Genomic DNA, 23,659 nt, shown 5'->3' with positions numbered 1-23,659 from the left:
TGGCGTTTATTGCTCTGTCTGGGATCCTATGCACATGATATTTTTGTACATATTTTATTTGCTAAAGCTGAGGTATGACTGGGAACACTTTAGCAGAAGGTCAGTTTCATAAAGCAACAGGATAATGATGTACATGTATGCACAAACACACAGAGAGTTTCATGCTGAAAATGAAAGTGCGGAACGAAAACTTCTGAGAACGAAATCCTTTTAAAGAATTTACAGAAAATATTTTGGGGGTGGGGGCACAAAACTGATGTCAGGATAAATCAATACTTTGAGTCAGATTGTAGCAACACTGTAAACCCAAAATAACCAGCTTCCTGGTGATTCCTTTTCATATTCCTTCTCTTTTACTTTAGACAATTTATATCATTGTACTGTTAATGGGCTTGTTGGTTATAACTTACCTTGAGGAAAGGGGGCAAAGAAAGAAACGGGCTGAAAACAAGGCCTCTTAATTGTGCCCCTCCAGCTTTCTGAACTGAAATGGTTTTCCTAGTAGCACACCTTTTTTTTGTTTTTAATTAAAAAAAACACCTCCTATAATGCGGGTGGATATTCCATTTTTCTTTTATGGGTCCCACATCCCCTTATATTACGACCATCATATTAAAGTCTGCCTTGAAAGGCTTCTAAATTAAAACTCTTGTTCCTTCAATACTCTGTTGCTGTACTGAACACCTAGAGGGGAGGGAGGCTGTTGCTAGGTAGCAGCAGGCGGGCACTGCTTGTGACATGTACCGTATTTTTCGCACTATAGGACGCACTTTTTCCCCTCCAAAAATGAAGGGGAAATGTGTGTGCGTCCTATGGTGCGAATGCAGGCTTTTGCTGAAGCCTGGAGAGCGAGAGGGGCCCGTGCGCACCGACCCCTCTCACTCTCCAGGCTTCAGGAAGCTATCCCAAGTCTTGCAAGCCCGGCGGGATGTCCCGCGGGCTCCCAAGGCTTGCGGGCAGCAGCCTGCACCCAAAAGCTGGGGACAGCGGGGAGGTGCAGAGCCGCCACCCCGCTATTCCCCGACCTGATCTGGAGGCTGGCGGGGGGGGAGAAGCAAGCCTGCTTCTCCCCCCCCAGCCCCACAAGCTCGGGGGATAGGGGGATGGCGAAGCGCCGCCATCCCGCTATTCCCCGACCTGATCTGGAGGCTGGGGGTGGGAGAAGCAAGCCTGATCTGGAGGTTGTGGGGATGGTGGGGGGGAGAAGCAGGCTTGCTTCTCCCACCCCCAGCCTCCAGATCAGGTCGTGGAATAGCGGGATGGCGGAGCGCTGCCATCCCGCGATTCCCCGACCTGATCTGGAGGTTGTGGGGATGGTGGGGGGGAGAAGCAGGCTTGCTTCTCCCACCCCCAGCCTCCAGATCAGGTCGTGGAATAGCGGGATGGCGGAGCGCTGCCATCCCGCGATTCCCTGACCTGATCTGGAGGTTGTGGGGATGGTGGGGGGGAGAAGCAGGCTTGCTTCTCCCACCCCCAGCCTCCAGATCAGGTCGCGGAATAGCGCGCCATTCCCGCTGTCCCCCGACTTGGTTTGGAGGCTGGCGGAAGGCTTCCTCCTCCCCCAGCCCCGCAAGCTCCCAGAGCGATGCCAAAGCTGCGCGCAGCTTTGGCATGGCTCTGAGTCCCGTTCTGGGGGAGGGGGAAGCTCGGGCTTCCCCGCCCCAGCCCCGCGCCTGGCGGGGGGGGATAAATTTTTTCCCCCTTTATTTCCCCCCCAAATCTAGGTGCGTCCTATGGACCGGTGCGTCCAATAGTCCGAAAAATACGGTATGTGTCATGGACCGCACTTTAAAAATCCCTGCGCTAGAACAGTGCAGAAATCGGACCTCTCCTATAGCCTCATCTTGCAGGGATGGGGAGAAAAAGAAACTACCCATCCTATTAACAGGCTAGTGTTATAAATGTGTGTTGCTCACTTTGAGAAATAGATGGCTGTTATGTGTTGGAACGGTAAGATTTAGCGGTGATACTCATCTTCTATAGTTGTAGTCTGTATTAAAAAGCAGCAGGATTTCCCTCGATTCTTCCAAAGAGTCTATAAAGGGGTGCGGGGAAACCCTTTGCATTATTTTCTTCTGGGGGGTCTTCATGCCACTGGTGGGCATGTCTAGAAGCAAAAGTTGGAAGATCAGTCAATGTGATTCTTGTCTTTTTGTATAGGAAACCTCATTCCTCCATAGGTTCCTACACATCACCACAGAAAACCCAGTTTTTCTGCCCGGACACTGAAGTCCAGTGCCGAGGGCTTTCTGGCAGTTCCCTCACTGCGAGAAGTGAAGTTATAGGGAACCAGGCAGAGGGCCTTCTTGGTAGTGGCGCCTGCCCTGTGGAACGCCCTTCCACTAGATGTCAAAGAAAACAACAACTACAGTACCAGATTTTTAGAAGACATCTGAAGGCAGCCCTGTTTAGAGAAGCTTTTAATATTTGTTGGATTATTGTTTTTAATATATTTTGCTGGAAGCTATCCAGAGTGGCTGGGGAAACCCAGCCAGATGGGTGGGGTACAAATAATAATAATAATAATAATAATAATAATAATAATAATAATAATTCATTGTTTACACCCCACCCATATGGCTGAGTTTCCCCAGCCACTCTGGGTGTCTTCCAATCGAGTGTTAAAAACAATACAGCATATAATAATAATAATAATTAATTCAAACAAACAAACAAAAGCCATTACAGTGGTGCCCTGCAAGACGAATGCCTCGCAAGACGAAAAACCCGCTAGGCGAAAGGGTTTTCCGTTTTTCGATGCGCTTCGCAAGACGAATTTCCCTATGGGCTTGCTTCGCAAAACGAAAAAGTCTTGCGAGTCTTGCAATTTTTTTTGCTTCCCCCCCTTTTTCTAAGCCGCTAAGCCGCTAATAGCCTTTTAGCCACTAAGCCGCTAAGCCTTTAATAGCCGCTAAACCGCTCATAGCGCTAATCCGCTAAGCCGCTAATAGTGTTGCTTTGCAAGACGGAAAAAACCGCTAGACGAAGAGACTCGCGGAACGGATTAATTTCGTCTTGCGAGGCACCACTGTAGTGCAGTTCAAGGCCATGCTCCAGCCAGGCAAAAACACTCCAGGAAGGGAACAAAGGAGAGCTGGTGAGGGCAGTGTGGTGTGGGGCCTGGGGAAGAGTCCCCAAAGCCAAGATGAAGAGGCCTTGGGCCTGGCACTCCTACTCTATAGGGGATGTCTGACGGGATTAAGAAGATCCAGCTTTGTATTTTTAGGTGAGAACTCATGTTAAAATAAACTTAGTCCTTCCGGTTTCGTCAGTCACTTCTTCCTCTGAATGCCTGAGCAGGGTCAATAATGCAAAACAGGTGCTTCAAAGTAATTTTAAGTACGCGCATTGCTCCTAACGTGATGCTTGTGTTCATTTTATCCACATTCCTTTCCTGTTCATATAGAAAGGAGATTTGATTTTACAATTTTTGCATTCAAAGGAGCACTAGAAAAAGGAGAGCAAACTCTTCTTCCCTCTCCCACTTTACTCTGCTTTGTTCTGTTGCTTTAACCAATTTCCTCTGAAATGGACTCCTTTCCAGTATCTGAACTGGGGCGAGAAAGAACTGTTTGAAGCAAGGGGTGGCTAATCTTGAGGCCCTCTGGATGTTGTTGAACTTACAATTCCCATCAGCAACAGGTGGTAGCAGTTACTCCAACAACATCTGGAGGGCCTCAGAATAAGCCACCCTTGACCTAAAGCAACAAGCCTACTGCAGGACGGTTGGGAGAGATGGTCGATTTTGCTCTCTCCTACTGGCATGCTCATTTTCACTGAAAATTTGACAACCCACTCCATCCGTGTGTTTATATGTGAGCAGGGCAAACAGTTGCCTCATCAGGTTAGTTTAGCTCTCTGTGCTAGTGGCGGCATGCCCTGTTTCACTAGCATAGTGTTTCACAAACTTGGGTCTCTGTTTTTTGGGACTACAATTCCTATCATCCCTGTCTACTGATCTTGCTAGCTAGGGATGAAGGGAATTGTAGTCCAGAAACAGCTGGAGACACAAGTTTGAGAGACACTGCGCTCATCAGATTATCTGTTTAGTAATATATTTGTAAACCTCCAGCTAGTGTAGCCAACAGGCTAAAAATTATAGCTGTAAACGTGTCACCAATATCCTCCTATATTGTGAGAGAAACATGTAGCGGCAGTGTCTGTGAGCTTAGTTTTTTATTGTCATAAATGCCTGTTGCTCTGCAGGGGGAGAATATTTCATTGAGGTAGCATCTGGCAAAAGCAAACCTGTGCCCAGGGGTGGAGTGTGCTGGCTTTTAGCATCTAAATGAATGAATGGGAAATTTTAAAATAACCTATACAGCTTCATTTTGCTTTTGTGCAACAGGGTGAATGGTAGGTTAGAACCTCCTTTCTGCCTAATTTCCTCTAAACTAAAGCTCTAAAGCAAGAGGTCCTTAAACTGTAACAGATTCTTACTACTCTCTTGGGGAAACACCAAAGGAAGGGGACACGCAGTCACGTAAACCTGGCCGTGGTATACTTGAGTTTCTTTATTCATCACACCTGTGCCCTTGCTCTTCCTTCAAATAATTACACACTGGCTTACAAATGGATTCCAGGTGGCTTCTTAGCCAGGCAATTTACAGGGTGAGACCTGCTTAACTCCAGCCATACCACAGAACCATCACTTTGTTTCGGACATTTCCTTGGGCTCCAGTGCTCTTGAGTTGACATAATTTTACATATAACTCGGCAACCCTACCCCATTTCTCCTTGAATAACTGGAACAATTTCATGAATTTTAGTTTGATCTGCCATTTATCCTCAGCTGAGCTGCAGATAGCAAGGTGCTCCAGTGTGGAGTTTTAAAATGTTTGGAAGAATCAGGTATGCTTAACTATAGTTTTCGGAACAGTAAATCTTACTCTTTTTCACTCATGCCTGTTGCACTGATCTGAGCAGCCCAAGTTTAATCATAAGAATTTTGTTATAAAGCCCATGTTGCCATGAACTCTGGGCTTTTTACATTTCAATGTAATTTTTTATTATTCAGTAAATGGTATTTTTATTCATTATGTCATATCCTGATGCTAACATTTCCCCCAGTGCTTACATTGGATTTCATAAAACATAATCCTTTCAGAACAATTCCGCTGACTGAAGAAATTCTTGATTTGTTCCTTTAACAACTGATGACAGCTTAGCTATGTAACAAAGCAATTTCCATTATTTACCTTGTTGTGTGACATGTGTTTCCTGCAAACTGAAGAGGGACAGGAAAGTGTACCATTTCCTCAGGAGGGAGAGTAGGGTAACAAAAACATCATTGCAATAGGCCCTAACTCTGCCAGAAGATTAAAATGCCTTCATTAATGGAAGAATGACTAAATAGGAGGGTGGATTTTGGACAGTTATAAAACGTACAGACATGTAGGCTAGGTGATTTGCAAAGTCGAGTTTCCTTCAGTGAGAAGAATCAAACAGCAAGAACCATTTGGAAGTGCCCTAAGATTGTCCTTCAAATACTTTTTGGATCTAGGCTGATACTGTGCAGTTCACTCTCTAAGATTATCACTGAAGGAAAAGTTCAACTTTAAACCTTTGTTGTTGTTGTTGTTGTTGTTTAGTCGTTTAGTCGTGTCCGACTCTTCATGACCCCATGGACCAGAGCACGCCAGGCACTCCTGTCTTCCACTGCCTCCCGCAGTTTGGTCAAACTTATGATGGTAGCTTTGAGAACACTGTCCAGCCATCTCGTCCTCTGTCGTCCCCTTCTCCTTGTGCCCTCAATCTTTCCCAACATCAGGGTCTTTTCCAGGGAGTCTTCTCCTCTCATGAGGTGGCCAAAGTATTGGAGCCTCAGCTTCAGGATGTGTCCTTCCAGTGAGCACTGTCGTCTGATTTCCTTAAGAATAGATAGGTCTGATCTTCTTGCAGTCCATGGGACTCTCAAGAGTCTCCTCCAGCACCATAATTCAAAAGCATCAATTCTTCGGCGATCAGCCTTCTTTATGGTCCAGCTCTCACTTCCATATATCACTACTGGGAAAACCATAGCTTTAACTATACGCGACAAGGCAGTGATCCACGAAGGAGACTTTAAACCTAGGTGTCAAAGTTTAAAAATTCATTTAGAGAAATATTGTAAAATTAATGAGTGTTAGAAAAAATGTTGGAATGAGACTATTTGGCTTTAGTAGAAATGCTATAAGGAGTTATGTACAAATAAGTTTTAAGCTTTAGGGCTTTTTATGGCAAGATAAGGTTAAAATAAATTAAGATAATTTAATGACAGAACATAGTGAAAGATGGAAAGGATTTGCTGAGATAATTAATAACTAGAATACAAAAAAGGGAGGTGTGAGGAGGTCGATGAAACAAGATAACGAAAGATAAAGATTTGGGAATATTGGATTTGTTTTTAATTTTTTGTTTGCTTTTGTTTTTGGCTCTGATGTATTGTGTGTTTTGTTCTCTTTTTTCTTTTTATTGACTTGTATTGTTTAATCTCTTTTTTTCTTTTTTCTTTTTCCTTTTTTTCTCTGTAATTTTAAATTCTCAATAAATATCATTTTTAAAAAATAAAATAAACCTAGGTGTCAATAAATGGCACGCCAGGTGATGCAGCACAGTAGCTTACGCAGTGCGTTGGGCAGAAGAGCCTGATTCAGATTTTTGTCAATTTCATTGTTGACATTTCTGCAGTTCTGGTTGTCTGTAAGGATTCTTGTTGCAGATCTGGTATTGTAAAGGGTTACTGAGATGATGCATGTGAAGCACTTTGAATAATTGATTAGCGTTCAGTTTATCTGTAAAAATTATAGGAGCAAAGAGTCTCATTTGGAAGGTGTGCTTTTTATAGAATCATAGAGTTGGAAGAGACCACAAGGGCCATCGAGTCCAACCCCCTGCCAAGCAGGAAACACCATCAGAGCACTCCTGACATATGGTTGTCAAGCCTCTGCTTAAAGACCTCCAAAGAAGGAGACTCCACCACACTCCTTGGCAGCAAATTCCACTGTCAAACAGCTCTTACCATCAGGAAGTTCTTCCTAATGTTTAGGTGGAATCTTCTTTCTTGTAGTTTGGATCCATTGCTCCGTGTCCGCTTCTCTGGAGCAGCAGAAAACAACCTTTCTCCCTCCTCTATATGACATCCTTTTATATATTTGAACATGACTATCATATCACCCCTTAACCTCCTCTTCTCCAGGCTAAACATGCTCTAAGTGACAGAATGGCCCAGTTTTTCAAAATTCCAAATTGAGATCGTGTATGTGCATAGTTGTGACCATGTCCACCTTTATGTCAATGGACCTGCTGAGTAAAAAATTACATTCTTATCCTCTTGATATTAGCTACATTAGTTGATGCAATGTAACATGAATAATTTGTTGTAGGGTTGCATTTTACAACAATTATTAATTGTCCGAGTCCTGTGTTGGATAAATTTATCCCAAAGGGAGCTCATTATGAGCTGTTGATGATCATAAACTGAATTGATCAGGAACCATTTTTGAGAAATGCAAATAGAACAATAATTTGAAAAGCTTCTTACTCTCTGACCATATGCGCTTAATATGGAGAAGTACAGACAAATCATGTTGCACATCTACCATCCTATGATGATTTTATATTGTGTTAGAAGTTCACATCCCCCAACAGGTGTTTCCTCATTTCCCAGTTGTTCCATTGCTTCAAGAACAGAGGATTTCCGTTTGACCTCACCTCCGATTGTTTATTTCCTTCTGCATTCAAGATGTTAGATTCCTGGATAATCACTTGCAATCTTCACATGTGGAAACAATGTTTTTTCAGTGGTGCAAGCCAGCACTTAGACATTTCTGAAGCACTGCTGTGCCGTGCCGGGACTTAGTTCTTGCCCTGTCTTCATCATGTTAATGCTGTCAAAGTGCTGAAGAATAGGGCGTAACATATCCACACATATTTTCAAAACACTGTAGGCAGATGACAAACAACCAAAAGATGAATTTTTGTATAACTGGTTTCTCAGTGTATGTGTTTTGTTACTGGAAGCTGGTAAAGCACACCTTTCACACTTCTCTGTGTAGATACAGGTAGGTAGCCATGCTGGTCTGCCGTATTCGAAACAAATGCACATGAAAGCTAATACTAATAACAAACTTAGTTGGTCTCTAAGGTGCTACTGGAAGGAATTTTTTTATTTTATTTTACTTCTCTGTGTAGTTGTTGCAGCCTCAAAAACGTTTTGCAAGGTTTTCTTGTAGCCACCACATCCTCTGCCCCATTTTCTAAGGGAGACATTTGCCATGTCAACCCTAATAAGTCATAAAAAGGAAAAGGTAAAGGGACCCCTGACCGTTAGGTCCAGTCATGGCCAACTCTGGGGTTGCGGCGCTCATCTTGCTTTATTGGCCGAGGGAGCCGGCGTACAGCTTCCGGGTCATGTGGCCAGCATGACTAAGCCGCTTCTGGCGAACCAGAGCAGCGCACAGAAACGCTGTTTACCTTCCTGCCGGAGCGGTACCTATTTATCTGCTTGCACTTTGACGTGCTTTCGAACTGCTAGGTTGGCAGGAGCAGGGACTGAGCAATGGGAGCTCACCCCATTGGGGGGATTTGAACCGCCAACCTTCTGATCAGCAAGTCCTAGGCTCTGTGGTTTAACCCACAGTGCCACCCGTGTCCCTAATAAGTCATAAGAAGAGCCCAGTTGCATGAGACCAAAGGCCCATGCAGTCCAGCATTCTTTTCTCACAGTGGCTGGTCATAAGGCTATAAGAAGCCCATAAGCAGAATCCCCAGCAATCGGTACTTGACAATGATGGTAGAACATAGCCGTCTTGGGTAGTAGCCATTGAGAGCCTTGTCCTCCATGAGCCTTTCCCATCCTATCATGCAATACAACCAGATTCAGCACTTTGGCCATGGCTAGGGTGGAATAATTGTGTGACCAGGTAATTTATTTCCTAGTATCACTTGTACAATCGTTTGGCTTCCTTGAGGTGGTCAAAAGGGTCGTGCAGTAGCATTTAATTTTATAACAAAGCAGCTCACTGGCAGTAAAAGTAGGAGCTATGACGTTTGCTTTGAAAACAAACGGTTTGGCATCCTAGCTACCATCGCTATGTCGGGGCGGGTAATAGGGAGCAAGTCACCAGTAACTGACAAGCTGTCAGTGATGTTAACTCCTTATTCAGAAAAACAGAGCAGTGTAGGCCTAGTGAGCACAGCAACTGTTCCCAGTAGATCTTGCCCCATGAGGCAGTTTCATGATCAAGGTGTCTCCCCTGCCAGGTAAGTATGCATGAGGCAGTTTCAAGGACTAAAATTCCCCGCCTTCCCTCAGCTTTCTTCCTCCCCCAATTTCTTCGCAAGCAATCTGAGGTTCCTTCTTCTCACCTGTCTCTGCCCCACCCACTGAGAGTCAGTGTGGTGTAGTGGTTAAGAGTGGTGGACTCGTAATCTGGTGGACTGGGTTCACGTCTCCGCTCCTCCACATGCAGCTGCTGGGTGACCTTGGGCTAGTCACACTTCTCTGAAGTCTCTCAGCCCCACTTACCTCACAGTGTTTGTTGTGGGGGAGGAAGGTAAAGGAGAATGTTAGCTGCTTTGAGACTCCTTAGGGTAGTGATAAAGTGGGATATCAAATCCAAACTCCTCTTCTTCATACCTCTTTGAGTGATTAGATAAGCATTTACATGCCAAGAAAATAATGACATGGTTCCATTCAGTGTGGTTTGGGGTTTTTTTAGTGGTGGGGAGTGGGGAGCAGGTTGTACCAGGCATTAACACTGTAAGTATTTTGTTTCTTGAGAATTATATTATATATAAAATATATTATAATTTGTGTTTATTTATTTTGACATTTAAAAACAACTCTAGGCTGGAGCTTCTGGCAATATTTGGGAGGTCTAATGACTTCAACCTGACAGGTGCCTTCCACTGTAGTCTTCTTTCCAGCTGTGATCAACTTAGTGTCATTCACCTTTTGGCTAGAAGGGCAGACTTTTCAGATTCATTCAAGGCTACCCCCTCTGATCCATTCTGATGGAGCATTCAGGCATTCTGCGCCAGAGAGAGCCAGCATTATCCCTTTCATTAATATTTTATTGTTTTGATATCCATCCTTAAGCGATGCACCAGTAATTTCCCTTTAACTGGTACGAAATGTGTGGTTCTACCTTTAAAAAAGATTCGAGACTCGAAGATGTCGTTTCACACAAATTGTTTTGAACAACATTGTGCAAAGCAGGTTCACTGCTTCACATTTTCAGGTTGAGGAAGGAAAGGCTTAAAAATACATCTCCTTCTAAAGTAGCTGAATATGCATGGGTAAAGATATATCTCCTTTTTAAAAAGGACTTCATCAGAATTATACAACTGTGAACTACGCATTTACACAATTGCTTCATTGTGCAATGAATAAACCCTATGAATCTGGTGTAAAAAAAAGGATTTCTTAGGTTGGGATAGTCTTAGTCTGAACTAGAAGTTCTGGATAAAGAGAAGAGAGCACACGTTAGGTCTTCATTTGTGACAAAGTTTGAAAGTTAGTAGGGTCTACAACACTTTTTGGGCCTGGGGACATGTGGAAACCTTGAGACATTGTCATGGGCGTGACAAAATACCCATTTCACAGGGCTGAAAACAGACAAATTGGAGGGTCAGGAAGGGGCCTTGGTGGACACCAAGTGGGTGCCTGAGGGCCAAGTAACCATTCAGCAGAAACCTAGATTTCTGCCAAATACAGTGGTGCCTCGCAAGACGAAATTAATTCGTTCCGCGAGTTTTTTCGTGTAGCGAATTTTTCGTCTTGCAAAGCACGGTTTCCCATAGGAATGCATTGAAAATCAATTAATGCGTGCCTATGGTCAAAAAAAGTCCAATCAAAGCCAAATTTGGTACAACAATAGTTTATTAACTGCTCTTTAAAGTCACACATACTTTAAAGAGCATATCAAAAACTGAAGGAACAATAAATTAAGTTTCTAAACATGACAAGAAAAACATTTAAAAATCAAAAAAGGGTACATTACATTTTCTAAGACTCTGGGGGACCACTCGAAGAAGGTTCCTCTTCCACTCTTTGCTTCTTGCTGAAGAACCCCCTCCTCAACTGTTCCCCCAGCCACCCACCACACAGAAATTCAAACTCAGAATTTTTTTCAAAAAAACCCAACATGGCCCAATGGTCACAGAAAATCATAAAAATGCAGAAAAAAACCACACAAGCTCCCAGATTCTTGCAAACCTCTCCCCAACACCAAGTCCTTGAATTCTAAACACCCCAACCCAAAATCCAAAAAAACCCCAAAAAGTTTTAAAAGTTTAACTTACCAAACAGCTGCAAAAGAAGTTTTGGAAAAGCTTCAAAAATTCAGCAAACTCTTTAAAAAGCTCAAAAAGGCCACCACACAGCGTGCAATGTGTTGCTCCTCAAAGTCAAGTCGCAACTGCACCTCTTCCAGCAATGCACCCTGGGTATTAATGGTTTTACGAAAAAGGAAACAAACTTGCAAGATGTTTTCGTCTTGAGAAGCAAGCCCATAGGGAAATTCGTCTTGCGAAGCAACTCGAAAATGAAAAAACCTTTCGTCTTGCGAGTTTTTCGTCTCGCGAGGCGTTCGTCTTGCGGGGCACCACTGTATCTAAAAAGCATCTAGGGGAGTGTGCAATTGGAGGGGTGCAATGGTAGGCTGCCTTAGGTGCAGGTATAAAAAGTAAAGTGTTTTAAAGTATGGAATGAAGCAGATGAAGAGAAGCAAGTGTGTTTTTAGAAGCAGTGCAAATCTGCAATCCAGATACAAAACTCAGTAGGATTTAACTTCTAAATAACCGTGCATAAATTGGACGACGTGTCTCTAACTGGTTGTATTCTTAAAGTTGCCTGGATTAACCATTTTACCCATACAGTAATCTGAAGGAACTCATCCACACTCTCCTCCATGGAATAATGCTAATGGAATCTGGGAAATTGGTCCAAGTAGGAAACAGTAGTCCCACCAAATGCTGTGTCTATTGCTAGTTATCCTAGAACAGTAGATGATATGTAAGAAAAGCAAGCAGCATGCAGATTTAACAAGGTGCATTAAATCCATTACAACACACCCTCTTCCTTTTAGCTTCGTTTTTAAATCCTTGTTTGTTTTACTTCCACATGAGTTGCATTGGGATGACACCTTAGAAATATAGATAAATTAGATCTGACAAATATTGAGTGGCTTTTTCACATACTGAGTCTGTAACCTGCAACATTGATTCATTTTTATAACAAACCAAAATGCCTTGCTTTAATAAAGCAGGATTTTTTAAAATGTTTTGTTTACAGCAAGCTCAATTTTATAATGGATTGTTTTCTTGTTTGCTGCTGGTTTTATTCATTTTTAAGGTGTTCTTCTACGTAATCTTTATCTTCTCACCCACCTTAGAAGGGCTGTTGTCCTTAAAGATGGCTTAAATATATTTTAATTAAAAGATAAGTAAATAAATGCAGTATCTTGCTTTCGGGGTAACTTTGTACCTTCTCAATCTTATAGGGCAGCAGCGTGTTTCTGTGACCAGCCTCCTGGTTTGCCATGGCTTGTTATTAGTTGGGACAAATCTTGGGATAATAGTAGCACTCCCAGTTCCTCGTTTGCAAGGAATTCCCAAAGTAACTGGTAAGTAAAATGACATTATTATTATTACATTTATATCCTGTGTTTTCCTGCAAAGAGCTCAAAGTAACAAGCATAGTTTTGTTGAGATTTCCATTCCACCTTAAGGAGCAGACATGTGGAACTGTTGCATGTCACATGTCTGTTTACATTCCAGCACAGTTTGCTGGGAACTTCCTTTGTGTATAGCTTTTGCTTTTCCCATTCTCTCTGTGAAGACGAGAGAGAGAGAGAGAGATGACATGTTTCTTTGTCTTGATTTATGATTAATAAATCTGTAGGTGTAGTATGCTTCCACAAGCCTCACGCCTATTCTGTGTGCACAGTTCAATCTGCTGATAGTGTGCCCTGGCTTTGAAGCCCGGGTCACTGATTTACTTTGGAGCAGAGGTGATGGGTCTTCACAGCAGGATGGCTGGAAGGAGACGGCCCAGCCGGGGCTAGCCAGCTGGCCTCCCGGCCCTCTGCATGTCGACAAGTTCTCCCCTGTTTTACCCTCACAACAATCCTGTGAGGTTGGCTAAACTGAGGGAAGGTGATCAGCCCCAGGTCAACCAATGACCTTCATGACTGAATGGAGATTTGATCTGAAATGCTGGATAACTGTGCTTTGGAAGCTGTTCTCACACGCCTGCACGACTTACACTGAAGCACTAGAGAACATTGTGTGCCTCCTACAGCAGCTTTTGAACTGAGTATCTGGCATAAAAATAAACTATAAATACATCTACAGTATATGAAACTCTAAGGACCTATTGGTAATTGCACATGAGTAGGTAAAAGTAAAGGACCCCTGGATGGTTAAGCCCAGTCAAAGGCGACTATGGGGTTACGGTGCTCATCTCACTTTGAGGCTGAGGGAGCCGGCATTTGCCTACAGACAGTATTCCGGGTCATGTGGCCAGCATGACTAAACTACTACTGGCACACGGCGGGCCATGACAAGTGCCAGAGCACACGGAAATGCAGTTTACTTTCCCCCCGCAGTAGTACCTATTTATCTACTTGCACTGGTATGCTTTTGAACTGCTAGGTTGGCAGGAGCTGGGACAGAGCAACGGGAGCTCACCCTGCCATGTGGATTCAAACCGCCGACCTTCCGATCAGCAAGCCCAAGAGGCTCAGTGGTTTAGACCACAGCGCCACCCGCGTCCCTGCACATGAGTAAGATGTGCTGAATTTGAAGGCTGTGCTTAATAGCCATTGTATTCTTTGAAATCCAAATAAAATTCTGAACCCTAATGCATTGATACTTTATGTTTTGCAGTTTGCTTCCCCCCCTCTACTGTTATAACTGGTCAACTACTTTTAGCAGCCAGTCCATATGTTAACAAGTAAAGAAAAATGCCCTGTGGTTTAAAATCCCCTCTTCTTACTCCAGTAAACTATAACAGCTGAACACTCTACAGAATAAATGTCACTGCACTTAAGGATCTTGCATGTTTGAAGCTTTCATCTGGCCTCCCCAGTAAAATATGTTATCTATTTCAGCAAGGCCAGCAGCAATATGTATATGGGCAACAAGAGCGGAGTATTAAGCTTAATTGGAAAAAAGGTCTTTGGCAGCTGATTGTGGAGAAAGCTAGTAATGTTAAGATAGTGCAAATGCCAACCAAAACATGTCAGCTGATTCCCTTACTCATGCTGTTGTGAAAACAGAGAACAAAGCATGAACTGTACGTCAACTTTAGCTCTGCATGTCCTCAATTTTGCTGATTTGTTCTAGAATCATAAGGTAACTCTGGTATATATAATAGGCTGCTTCTGAAAACATTTTGTGCAGCATCAAGAAAAAGCAAAACTGCTGGCATACAGTGGTGCCTCGCAAGACGAAAAGAATCCGTTCTGTGATTCTCTTCGTCTAGCGGTTTTTTCGTCTTGCGAAGCAAGCCCATTGACGGATTAGCGCTATTAGCGGCTTTTAGCGGCTTATCTGCTGATTGGATCAGCTGATAAGCAGCTTAGCGGCTTAGAAAAAAGGGGGGGAAGGAAAAAAACCAGCAGGAACTCGCAAGACATTGTCGTCTTGCGAAGCAAGCCCATAGGAAATTCGTTTTGTGAAGCACCTCTAAAACGGAAAACTCTTTCGTCTAGCAAGTTTTCCGTCTTGCGAGGCATTCGTCTTGCGGGGCACCACTGTATTCATAAAGCCAAGCAAGGTCTGGTACTGTTTCAAACTGGATGGGGGGGGACTGTGTGTTGAGATTCTTGCACTGCAGGGGATTGGACTAGATGATCCTTGGGGAATCCCTTCCAACTCTACCAGTCTGTGATTCTGTGAAGGTTTAGTCTTGTTCACCTGTCTTAATCTAGGGAGAGAGTCAGGGCAAGGCTTTGGAGAACAGTCCAAAGACTGCAGGAAACTCCTGGCCTATATATGTAGCAGAATGGACTGTACCATTTCAGACTTCAGCGGATGATCAATTGTTTATGTTTCCCTACACTAAAACCTCCCAGAAAATGGAAAATGACCACAGCAGTCAAAGGTATTTGTCCATTATGGTGTGCTGGTTTTTTGTTCCCCAGGGCGGGGTGTGTGTGTAAATGGAGGGGTACTCAAAACTGGTATTGCTCACCCACAGTCTGAAATGGTATTGTGCATTTGTTTGCTTTACTATTTTTTCGCATGTGTAGATCCTGGCTTAGGTAATTAGGCAGGAAGGGTAACATCAGGGGGGAAACGATAGAAGGGAGAAGGTACTTGGGAGCACAAGGTCATCATATTGCTCAGCAAGATGGAAAGAGACCTGCAAGTATCTGTTTATAGGCAGCTTGAATCAATGAGTAGAGGTGGACCCAACAGAAGGTAGCAAAGACCAGCAGTGGCATAGCATGGGTTGCCAGTGCCTGGGGCCATGCAGAGGGGGTAGATGGGCGGGAGGGGAAAGGACGAAGTATGCATGCACATTCAACTGCCAGGAGATCGCAGCCACAGAGATCAGAAAAGAAGAGCTGCTCTGTTGTGTGGAGAGGTCACTTCCTGGTTCGCATGCAGAAGCCATTTTCAATGGAGCCCAGTGACAGAAGTACACAGCTTTATTGAGGCAGCACCAGATGTTGAATTTTTGCACCCCTAATGATTCATCCCTGGGGCAACTGCCCCTATGCCCCTCACACTACGTCATTGGCAAGCAGCTGTATATATCTCTTCCCTGTAGTAAGGTCTCTCCCATAACATTTTAGGTAAGTTTACCATGTGATACAGGAGCATCACATTGACTTCCCTCCAGTAAATGTTGCGCAATTGCAAAGTAAGTAGTCACCAAATTCATGTTGACTTAACAATATGCAAATGTTATGACTTGGCAAGGTTTTAGTTCTGTGATGTGCAGAGAACCATTTAAAAAATTGTTCCGAGGACTGAATGGCTGGTGAAATTAAGGTCAAGATAATGAGAATTGCTCTTTTTTTAAATGAAGGTGTTGTTTTTTTCTCCCCCGGCTGCAGGAAGAGGAATGGTTTCTTACCATGCGCATAACGGCCCAGTTAAGTTCCTTGTAATGGCCTCTGTAACCAACAAGAGAAACAAAAGCAAAAGCAAATCAAGGCACAGCCTGCGTCGTCCTCGTTCAGGATTGAAAGATGAGGACCAAAAGAACGTTGTTCACAATGAGAGACCTAGTTCTTCTCTGAGCAACCCCAATGACAGTGCTGTTTGGCTGGGAGGCTCAGTAGGGTCCATTGCTCAGAAAAGTGACTTGTCTTCATCTTCTGGGTCCCTGACGTTGTCTCATGGATCAAATACAACTGAGCACAGGCCCGAGGAGAGTGCCGTCTATGAGCTTTTGAAAGAAGTCTCTCTTAGCCAGAGTAAAAAATGTCGATCCAAAGAAGGAAAAGCAATATCTGTCTTGGTCATCTCTGGAGGACAAGGACACAGAAGAGTGAACAAGAAGTGTAAGCAGCAGCGGCCAGATGAACTGGTTTCGTCTGTGATGGTTTGGCAGATTCCACTATTAAAGATCTAACATCACGGTACATTGTGATTTTGTGAAAAACGTCTGCTTTAGACCCAAATGTGTCTTCATCATGATGAACCTTCATCCAAATAGATTTCTGGTGTCATGTGAAAATGAGTTCTGGGCCCAAGTGTCAGTCTTTGCAGAGGTGTGCACACATATGACTAGCTGCATTGAAATCGGTGAGATTGCTTGCTTGAATAAGGTCCTAAAAAATATCATAATATGTCCTTGGGTTGAAAATGCTTAGTTCTTAATGGAAACTCTCTAATGGGAATAGGGGGTGTAAGCTGCTTCTTTTTTAAAAACAACAATTTTGCCATTATTTATATTCAAAAGTTATATCCTAGGGAATACTAAATGAAATGCAAGAATCAAATAGAATTCCACCAGTGGGTCTCCCTTAACTTCTTCTTACAAAGCAATATAACTCTTCCATTTTGTCTACTAGCTTAATTCCAGAGGGCATAGGTAAACTTGTAATATATTTCTTCAGACCAAAACAAAAGAAAAGAAAAGAAAAGAAAAGTGTATTGAGTCAAATAGTAATTTAGATTTATATCCTTTGAAGCAAACAGCTAATACTATTTTTAATGCTCAGTATTACAAAAAAAAAAAAAAAAAAACATTGCAGAAAATGTTGAGACACAAAACTACGTGGTTTACCCTTTTTACTTATTTAAGTGTGGGGTTTTTGTTTGCTTTTTTAAACTGTTTGGTCATTGCCAATAGATAGAAGAAAATAACATGAATACAGATGTTAGTAGGTACAAATAGTAGTTCATGTTTTGGTGCTCTTTTGTTTATAGCATATTCTGTTGCTGGCAGTAGAATGTGCTCCATTTTATTGTACATGAATAATTTTTTTTGGGGGGGGGGGTAAATAGCAAAACAAATTATGAGATTATGTATCCATAAAGTAGCAGAGTTCAGCACTATCCAAATAAATGAATGTTTGCTAGAAGTGCACATTATTAATACAAGCTTTGACCTGAAATCAATTGAAGTGTACATTTGCCATGACTACAGGCCAAGCCTGGTGCCTAATATCTATGAAAAGAAGCATTCTATTTACAAGCAATAGGGGTGGGAGGTCATTTTGTTTAGAGCAAATTTCACAATCCTGTTTTGCTTTATAACTTACGTTCCCATTTAGCCGTAATAATGCACACTTGGGATTCAGTTATAGGCAACACAGCAGTCTCCGATGTTGCCATGACTGTTGAGAAATGGTAACAACTTGCAGCCAGCCAACTACAAGACCAGGGCTTTCAACCTCTAGTCCAGAAGTCATGACAGCTGTATGCATTCCTGCAAGTTGTTTCACAAGTGGTGGGCCTCTGTGATGTCTTGAAACCTTCCTGATACTTGACCGCTGCATAATGGGGCCGTCTTATGGATCATGTTTGACCATGCCTCTCCCTGGACGGGTTTATTTGATCAATGATAGCAACCCTTTTCACAGCATGGGATGGAATAGCAACTGGTGTTGGTGTAACTTGCTGTACCCATGTACTTGGATCACAGCAGGAATGTTGTATCACTCTGAGGTCACTCCTTGATGCAGGGAGAAGTCCAGTGGGAAAAGTTTGCACTGTATATATATTATGACCATTTACTGTAAGTGTAGATTTAGAATGGCCTTAAGATTATCAGATGATAGGCCCAGGCACTTAACCAAATGGGCAAAATAGGAAGGTGGTTTGGGTTTACTTGAGATTGATCAGAGCTGGATAGAAGGTACTTTGTGATCTACCGCTATATTGCTGGTTGATTTGCAGTGGATGGGCAACCATTTCTGAATCCCAGATGTTTTAACAATTGAAAAGCCACCTGCCCTCTTTTATTTCTATATTCGTGGGCAGCTGGCTTCATCCCCGAGCCACTGTTTTGCACATGTTTCCCCGGCTGGTGTACCTTGAGCTGTAACAGAAAATAAATGTAGATCCCGCGAGTGTGAAGTCTGCTGCTCACACTTGGCAAAGAGGATGTGAAAGTGGTTCACGCTTCTACGTCTGCCAGTAGTGTAACATTTGAATTATTGGTGCCTGGGGAGATACGTCACAGCAAAACCTGTGTGTTCCATTTGTGGATAAGGAACTAACCACAGACAAGATGCAAGTGCCAATAGCTGGAGCATGGAACTAGATATTCAGAGATTCAATTGACTCTCACCCCTGCTGTACCTGACAGCAAACAATATCCTAGTGACCCCTTGTGTCCTTTACTGGAGCAATGGGCTGAGATCAACAAAAAGTGCTGATGCCATCTATGAAAGCTGGAAATATTAATCACTGTCCCAGCTTGCCAAATCAATTCCTAATAAAAACCCAACCAACCCAGTCTTCCAAATGTACTAAAAGAACTGTTTTTAGGCTTGTGTGCTGCTTTTGGTTTCAAGACACGTTTGAGCACAATGTAGGAGAAGGCTGGTCATTCCTAAAACCAACGTATTTCCATGGAACTTGTGTATGCCTTTTCCTTGGACCCACTGTGTGCACCATTCCTTTGGAAAAACCAAAGGAATAACTTCCACTATCATAAACAAGAGCAGGATCGACCTTCTTTCTCATGACGTATGCACCGAATTTACCTGCTTCCGAGATTTATGTAGCTAGTTCAGTTTCCTGCCCTGAATAGCCTTGATGACTTTTGGTTCCATTCATCCAAAGAGATGTTTAAAAATTCTCTGATCCCTTTGAACTTGCCTTTCTTGAACAACACCCCATCCCCGTGTGTGCAGCACATGCAGAATTGCTTTTGAAACTGAAGGGACTTTTAAAAATAAGTTTGTGCTGTGGCCTTGGGCTCACCTGCTCAAAGGATAAAAAGTTGCAGATTCTGCTAGGCTGTCTCTCTGGATCCCAGCCGCTGACTGCTGCCAAACACAGACTTCTGCAAATCTTCTGAAAGACATTTGCGCTGCTAGGTAGTATGGCAAAGAACAGCTTTAAAGTATCTTATGTATATAGATAAAAATGCTAACAAGTAACCAAGTGCAAGATACATTTGCTTTGCGATATATTGCAAACTTTGTGCTATATTGCTTCAGTGTTGGGTGCACACCAGTGGTAATGTACTTCTAGAGTAAACGGGCATATATAAAAATAAACGTGTTGCTAGTGGACCAGATTTTGCTTCGGCTTCCACTTGCAAGTGCAAAAATACTAAGGAAAAAAAAGGAGGAAGGGAAGAGTGTGCAACCACTATACCACATTAAATATTTTCTAACATCTAACAGTATTTGTTATAACCTGAGCCATAAGATTTGTATTTATGTCTACAATAAACTCAGAAAAAAATATTTCATAAAGAAAACTGTGAATAAACCATTCCTCAAAACTATATTAACCTTTCTTCTTTTATGAGTTAAAAGCCTACCAAAGGGTAGTTCTGGCTGACAGTGTCCACAAAAAATATATATGTAGCCAGATATTCCAAGCCATTTATTTTAATGCATTGGTGCTTCAGTTGCTTATTGTTTACAGTGCACATCATTACTTGGGAAGCATGGAGGTGCTGTGATTCTCCCATAACTTGATAACAGTGTGGCACTTTTGCAATAATATTTTGCCACATGGTTCCCAAATAGCCCATCCTGGTTTTGGATAGCAGCCCTAACAAATGCATAAGAACACCACCCTCCCTCTTTTTCAAAGCATTTACACAGCCGGGAAGATAAACAAGCCTCACAAGGATCCTTTGAGCCTGGGGCTGCAAACATGGAATTGGTCAAGTAACCTGGTAGGCTGGATCCATGGCTGATGGGCTGTGTAAAATTGTGCTAATAAGCCAGGAGAGGAGAGATGTCATATATTCGGATGCCAGCATGATACCCATATTCTATGGTGCACATCAAATGTCTCAGTAAATGCCTTTGGCTTAGACTGACTCTGACCCCTTAAATGGGATTTGGTATATAAATTTTCCCTTGGCTTTTTTGCTGGCCCAAGTAGGACCAGCATGGATAGCTGGCTCAGGTGTTTCCTCCCTTTATGGTCTTGATTTATGGGCTACTACTAAAATGAGGCTGCATTTTAACCTGTATTTTAAGCCATATTTTAATTAACTGTTTTTTTTGTTGTTGTCCCCCCCCCCCATTACGTTTTATTGTAATTTATATTTGGTGTTAGCCGCCCTCAGCCCAGCCCTGGCCCTGGAGGGTGGGGTATAAATAAAATTTATTATTATTATTATTATTATTATTATTATTATTATTATTATTATTATTTATTATTATTATTACCTCAAAAATCCATGGAGCAGAAGACGACGTTCTTTCTGCTCAGTTCCTGTTTGTGCAGACCTGGCATCTCCTCCATTGAAAACACACACCCTGCCGATATGCCCATATTTCATTGGATGCCAGGATTGAACACCCTCCCATTCTGAAGTGCAAAGAGGCTTCTTTCTCTGAGCAGCAGTGGCTGTTGTAGGCGCCTTTCCCCTCCATTGTTGGGTTAGCTGTGAAGACCACATGATTTTGTGGTCCTGTTTCTTTCCCTACTCTTTTAGGTGTGGCCGCCATTTTGTGCTGCTCCATGTCCCCATGCATTTTCTTTCAGAATAATTTCATAGGTTATGCTGCAGCCAATCAGAAGCCACAGAAGTCGCATCAGACGTTCGGGTTCCAAAGAACGTTCACAAACCACAACACTCACTTCTGGGTTTGCGGTGTTTGGGAGGCAAAACGTTCAACTCACAAGGTATTCGGAATCCAAGGTATGACTGTATACTAGCTTCATTCTAATTATATGAGATACTAGCTACTGTATGTCCATTTTCTTACACTAAAAACTTTCTCCCAAACTACTTCAGTTGGCTCTACTTCAAATGGCGGCATTGAAAATTAATAGCATACAATCCTGTGCATGGGTAAAGGTAAAGGGACCCCTGACCATTAGGTCCAGTCACGGACGACTCTGGGGTTGCGGCGCTCATCTCGCTTTATTGGCCGAGGGAGCCGGCGTACAGCTTCCAGGTCATGTGGCCAGCATGACTGAGCCGCTTCTGGCAAACCAGAGCAGTGCACAGAATTGCCGTTTACCTTCCTGCCAGAGTGGTACCTATTTATCTACTTGCACTTCATGTTTTCAAACTGCTAGGTTGGCAGGAGCAGGGACTGAGCAACAGGAGCCCCGTCATGGGGATTCGAACTGCCGGTCTTCTGATTGGAATGGAATGGATTGCAACCTTTAACAAATGCAAATAATTTTCAATAGACAATACAACAAACTCCCCTCCTTCTGAATAGTGGGGGAGGGTTAAACGGGAAAAAATAAAGGCAAGGGATGCAGAATAGGAAAAGAACCAGGGCATTGGGAAGGAAAGGGGTTAAAGGGTGTTGAGCTGAAGGGTAGCTGGGAGAGGTTGTGGAAGGCTGCAAAGAGAAGACAAACAAGCCAACCCACGGCCACTTTGCAATGATAATCGAGCATCCCTGCACTAACACCGTGAGAATGAGTCAGGAAAATGAAAGCCTCTCTTCCCAGAGGAAAAAAACTGGAGGACAGATTTCAGCACAGCACTACTGTATATAAAAAGACCTGTGGCTCTTCTCATCTCTCCCTACACCCCTGAACACTACTGACTACTCCTTCCAGCTTGGGTTGGAAGGCTCCATGAGTCAGATGGGTCAATGTGAGTTCACCAAAGCTAAAAATCAGGTTGTAGAACAGATGCTGATGTCTCATCCGAATGCATGTTTCGTGTTTCCCATCACCCAGTATTTTATTGTAGGGTGACTTGGGGGAAATGGAGAAAATCAGGTGTGTAAACTCCAAATGTTTTATATAATGTGAGTGGGTGTTTGTGAACGTGTGTGCTATCTTGACTACTTGGTTTAAAAATAAATAAATGCTGGCTAATGTTTTACTTTAGACTGAGCTTCTGTTCTATAGAAGATCAAGCAAGAGGATTGAATGGTCTGACTTTAAAATGATATCAAGGCATGACCCACCAGAACTGACCATACTGTCTGGTCCCTGGTCATATTGCTGGGGCTGATGTGAGTTGGAATCCAGCCACATCTGAAGGGCTTCACAGGCTCATCCCCCAAGTGTTAAATCTATACATGGAGAAGGAAGACCAAGATTTAAGTAGCATGTGGGATGCTTAACATATGACATGCAACCAGAAATGACAGGGGCATAATGGAAAGAACTGTGGGTAGGAAGAATGCACAGAGGTGGCTTCGTTGATAAAGTTCAAGTTCTATTTCTCCTTGTTTTCATAACCTCCCTATACCCACTTACAAGGAATGTCTTCTGGGCTATCATCTGTTGTTTGCTGCTTTTTGCCCGAGAACCTACTAAGCAAATTGACGACCAATCTGTGTACTGTGGATGAATGAGGAAAGGCAATTGATAGTGATGGGAATGACATGCCATGGTTGGGCATGGTCTTGCAGGTAGGCACTGATTCACATGACAACAACAGGCCTGCTACAAGGTAGCAAGAGACTGGAAAGGAGAATGTGGAAGGCATCCATCACTTTATACAGCCCTAATATTGGAGCACTCTCCGGTTCTTTGGTTGATATCATTTTAAAGTCATGTAGCATGGCTAGTCCAATAACATCTACAATGCCTCCAGTGCCCCTGTTTCAATACTATATAATATTATGGAGTGTGTGTGTGTGTGTGTGTTCTTATTGTCTCTGGTCTGCTTCTTCAGCATTTCTCCTGCCTATTGGCTATTGCAACAAGTCTTTCTTAGTTGCTTCCATTCCAGTCCATAGACTGCTACAGAGGAATGCAGACTCCTTTATGCATGCACACCTATTGTCACTTGAGGACTGTATTTGTGAATGAGCCCTCATACATCAAACACAAACAAGAACTTTCATCAACATGTCTTCTGGATAGCTCAGTTGGTTAGAACATGGTGCTGAAAGTGCCAAGGCTGCAGGTTTGATCCCTGTATGGGACAGCAGCATATTCCTGCATTGCAGTGAGGTTGCACTAGGTGATCCTCAGGGTCCCTTCCAACTCTACAATTCTATGACGTCTCTCAAATGCAAGGCTTTTTAGTGGCATCAGTACATTTAGCTGCAGTTTGTTATGTGCTCCTAAGTGCTGTGCAGGCATGTGTAAA

The 23,659-nt window shown here is 43.0% G+C and overlaps 1 protein-coding gene and 1 long non-coding RNA gene across 7 annotated transcripts in view; both read left to right on the top strand.

Annotated features, from left to right (window-relative positions):
* Positions 1-19,909, top strand: part of ARHGEF10 (Rho guanine nucleotide exchange factor 10) — a 104,783-nt gene extending 84,874 nt beyond the window's left edge. For all 6 annotated transcript variants that reach the window (XM_081188968.1, XM_081188967.1, XM_081188963.1 and 3 more), the window contains 2 exons: positions 12,486-12,608; positions 16,053-19,909. In XM_081188968.1, coding sequence (XP_081045094.1) covers positions 12,486-12,608; positions 16,053-16,573 — 644 coding nt within the window. In that variant the 3' untranslated portion in view covers positions 16,574-19,909. The remainder of the gene's footprint in view (positions 1-12,485; positions 12,609-16,052) is intronic.
* LOC308584522 lies at positions 3,084-10,690 on the top strand. The gene is made up of 4 exons (XR_014006883.1): positions 3,084-6,073; positions 6,561-6,835; positions 7,195-9,210; positions 9,259-10,690. It is a non-coding gene; the product is annotated as an uncharacterized lncRNA (long non-coding RNA).
* Positions 19,910-23,659: the final 3,750 nt, after the last annotated feature.

This window comes from Podarcis bocagei (assembly GCF_964188305.1).
Source record: "Podarcis bocagei genome assembly, chromosome: 3".
Taxonomy (NCBI): Eukaryota; Metazoa; Chordata; class Lepidosauria; order Squamata; family Lacertidae; genus Podarcis; species Podarcis bocagei.
This window is presented reverse-complemented; position numbering and strand designations above follow the sequence as displayed.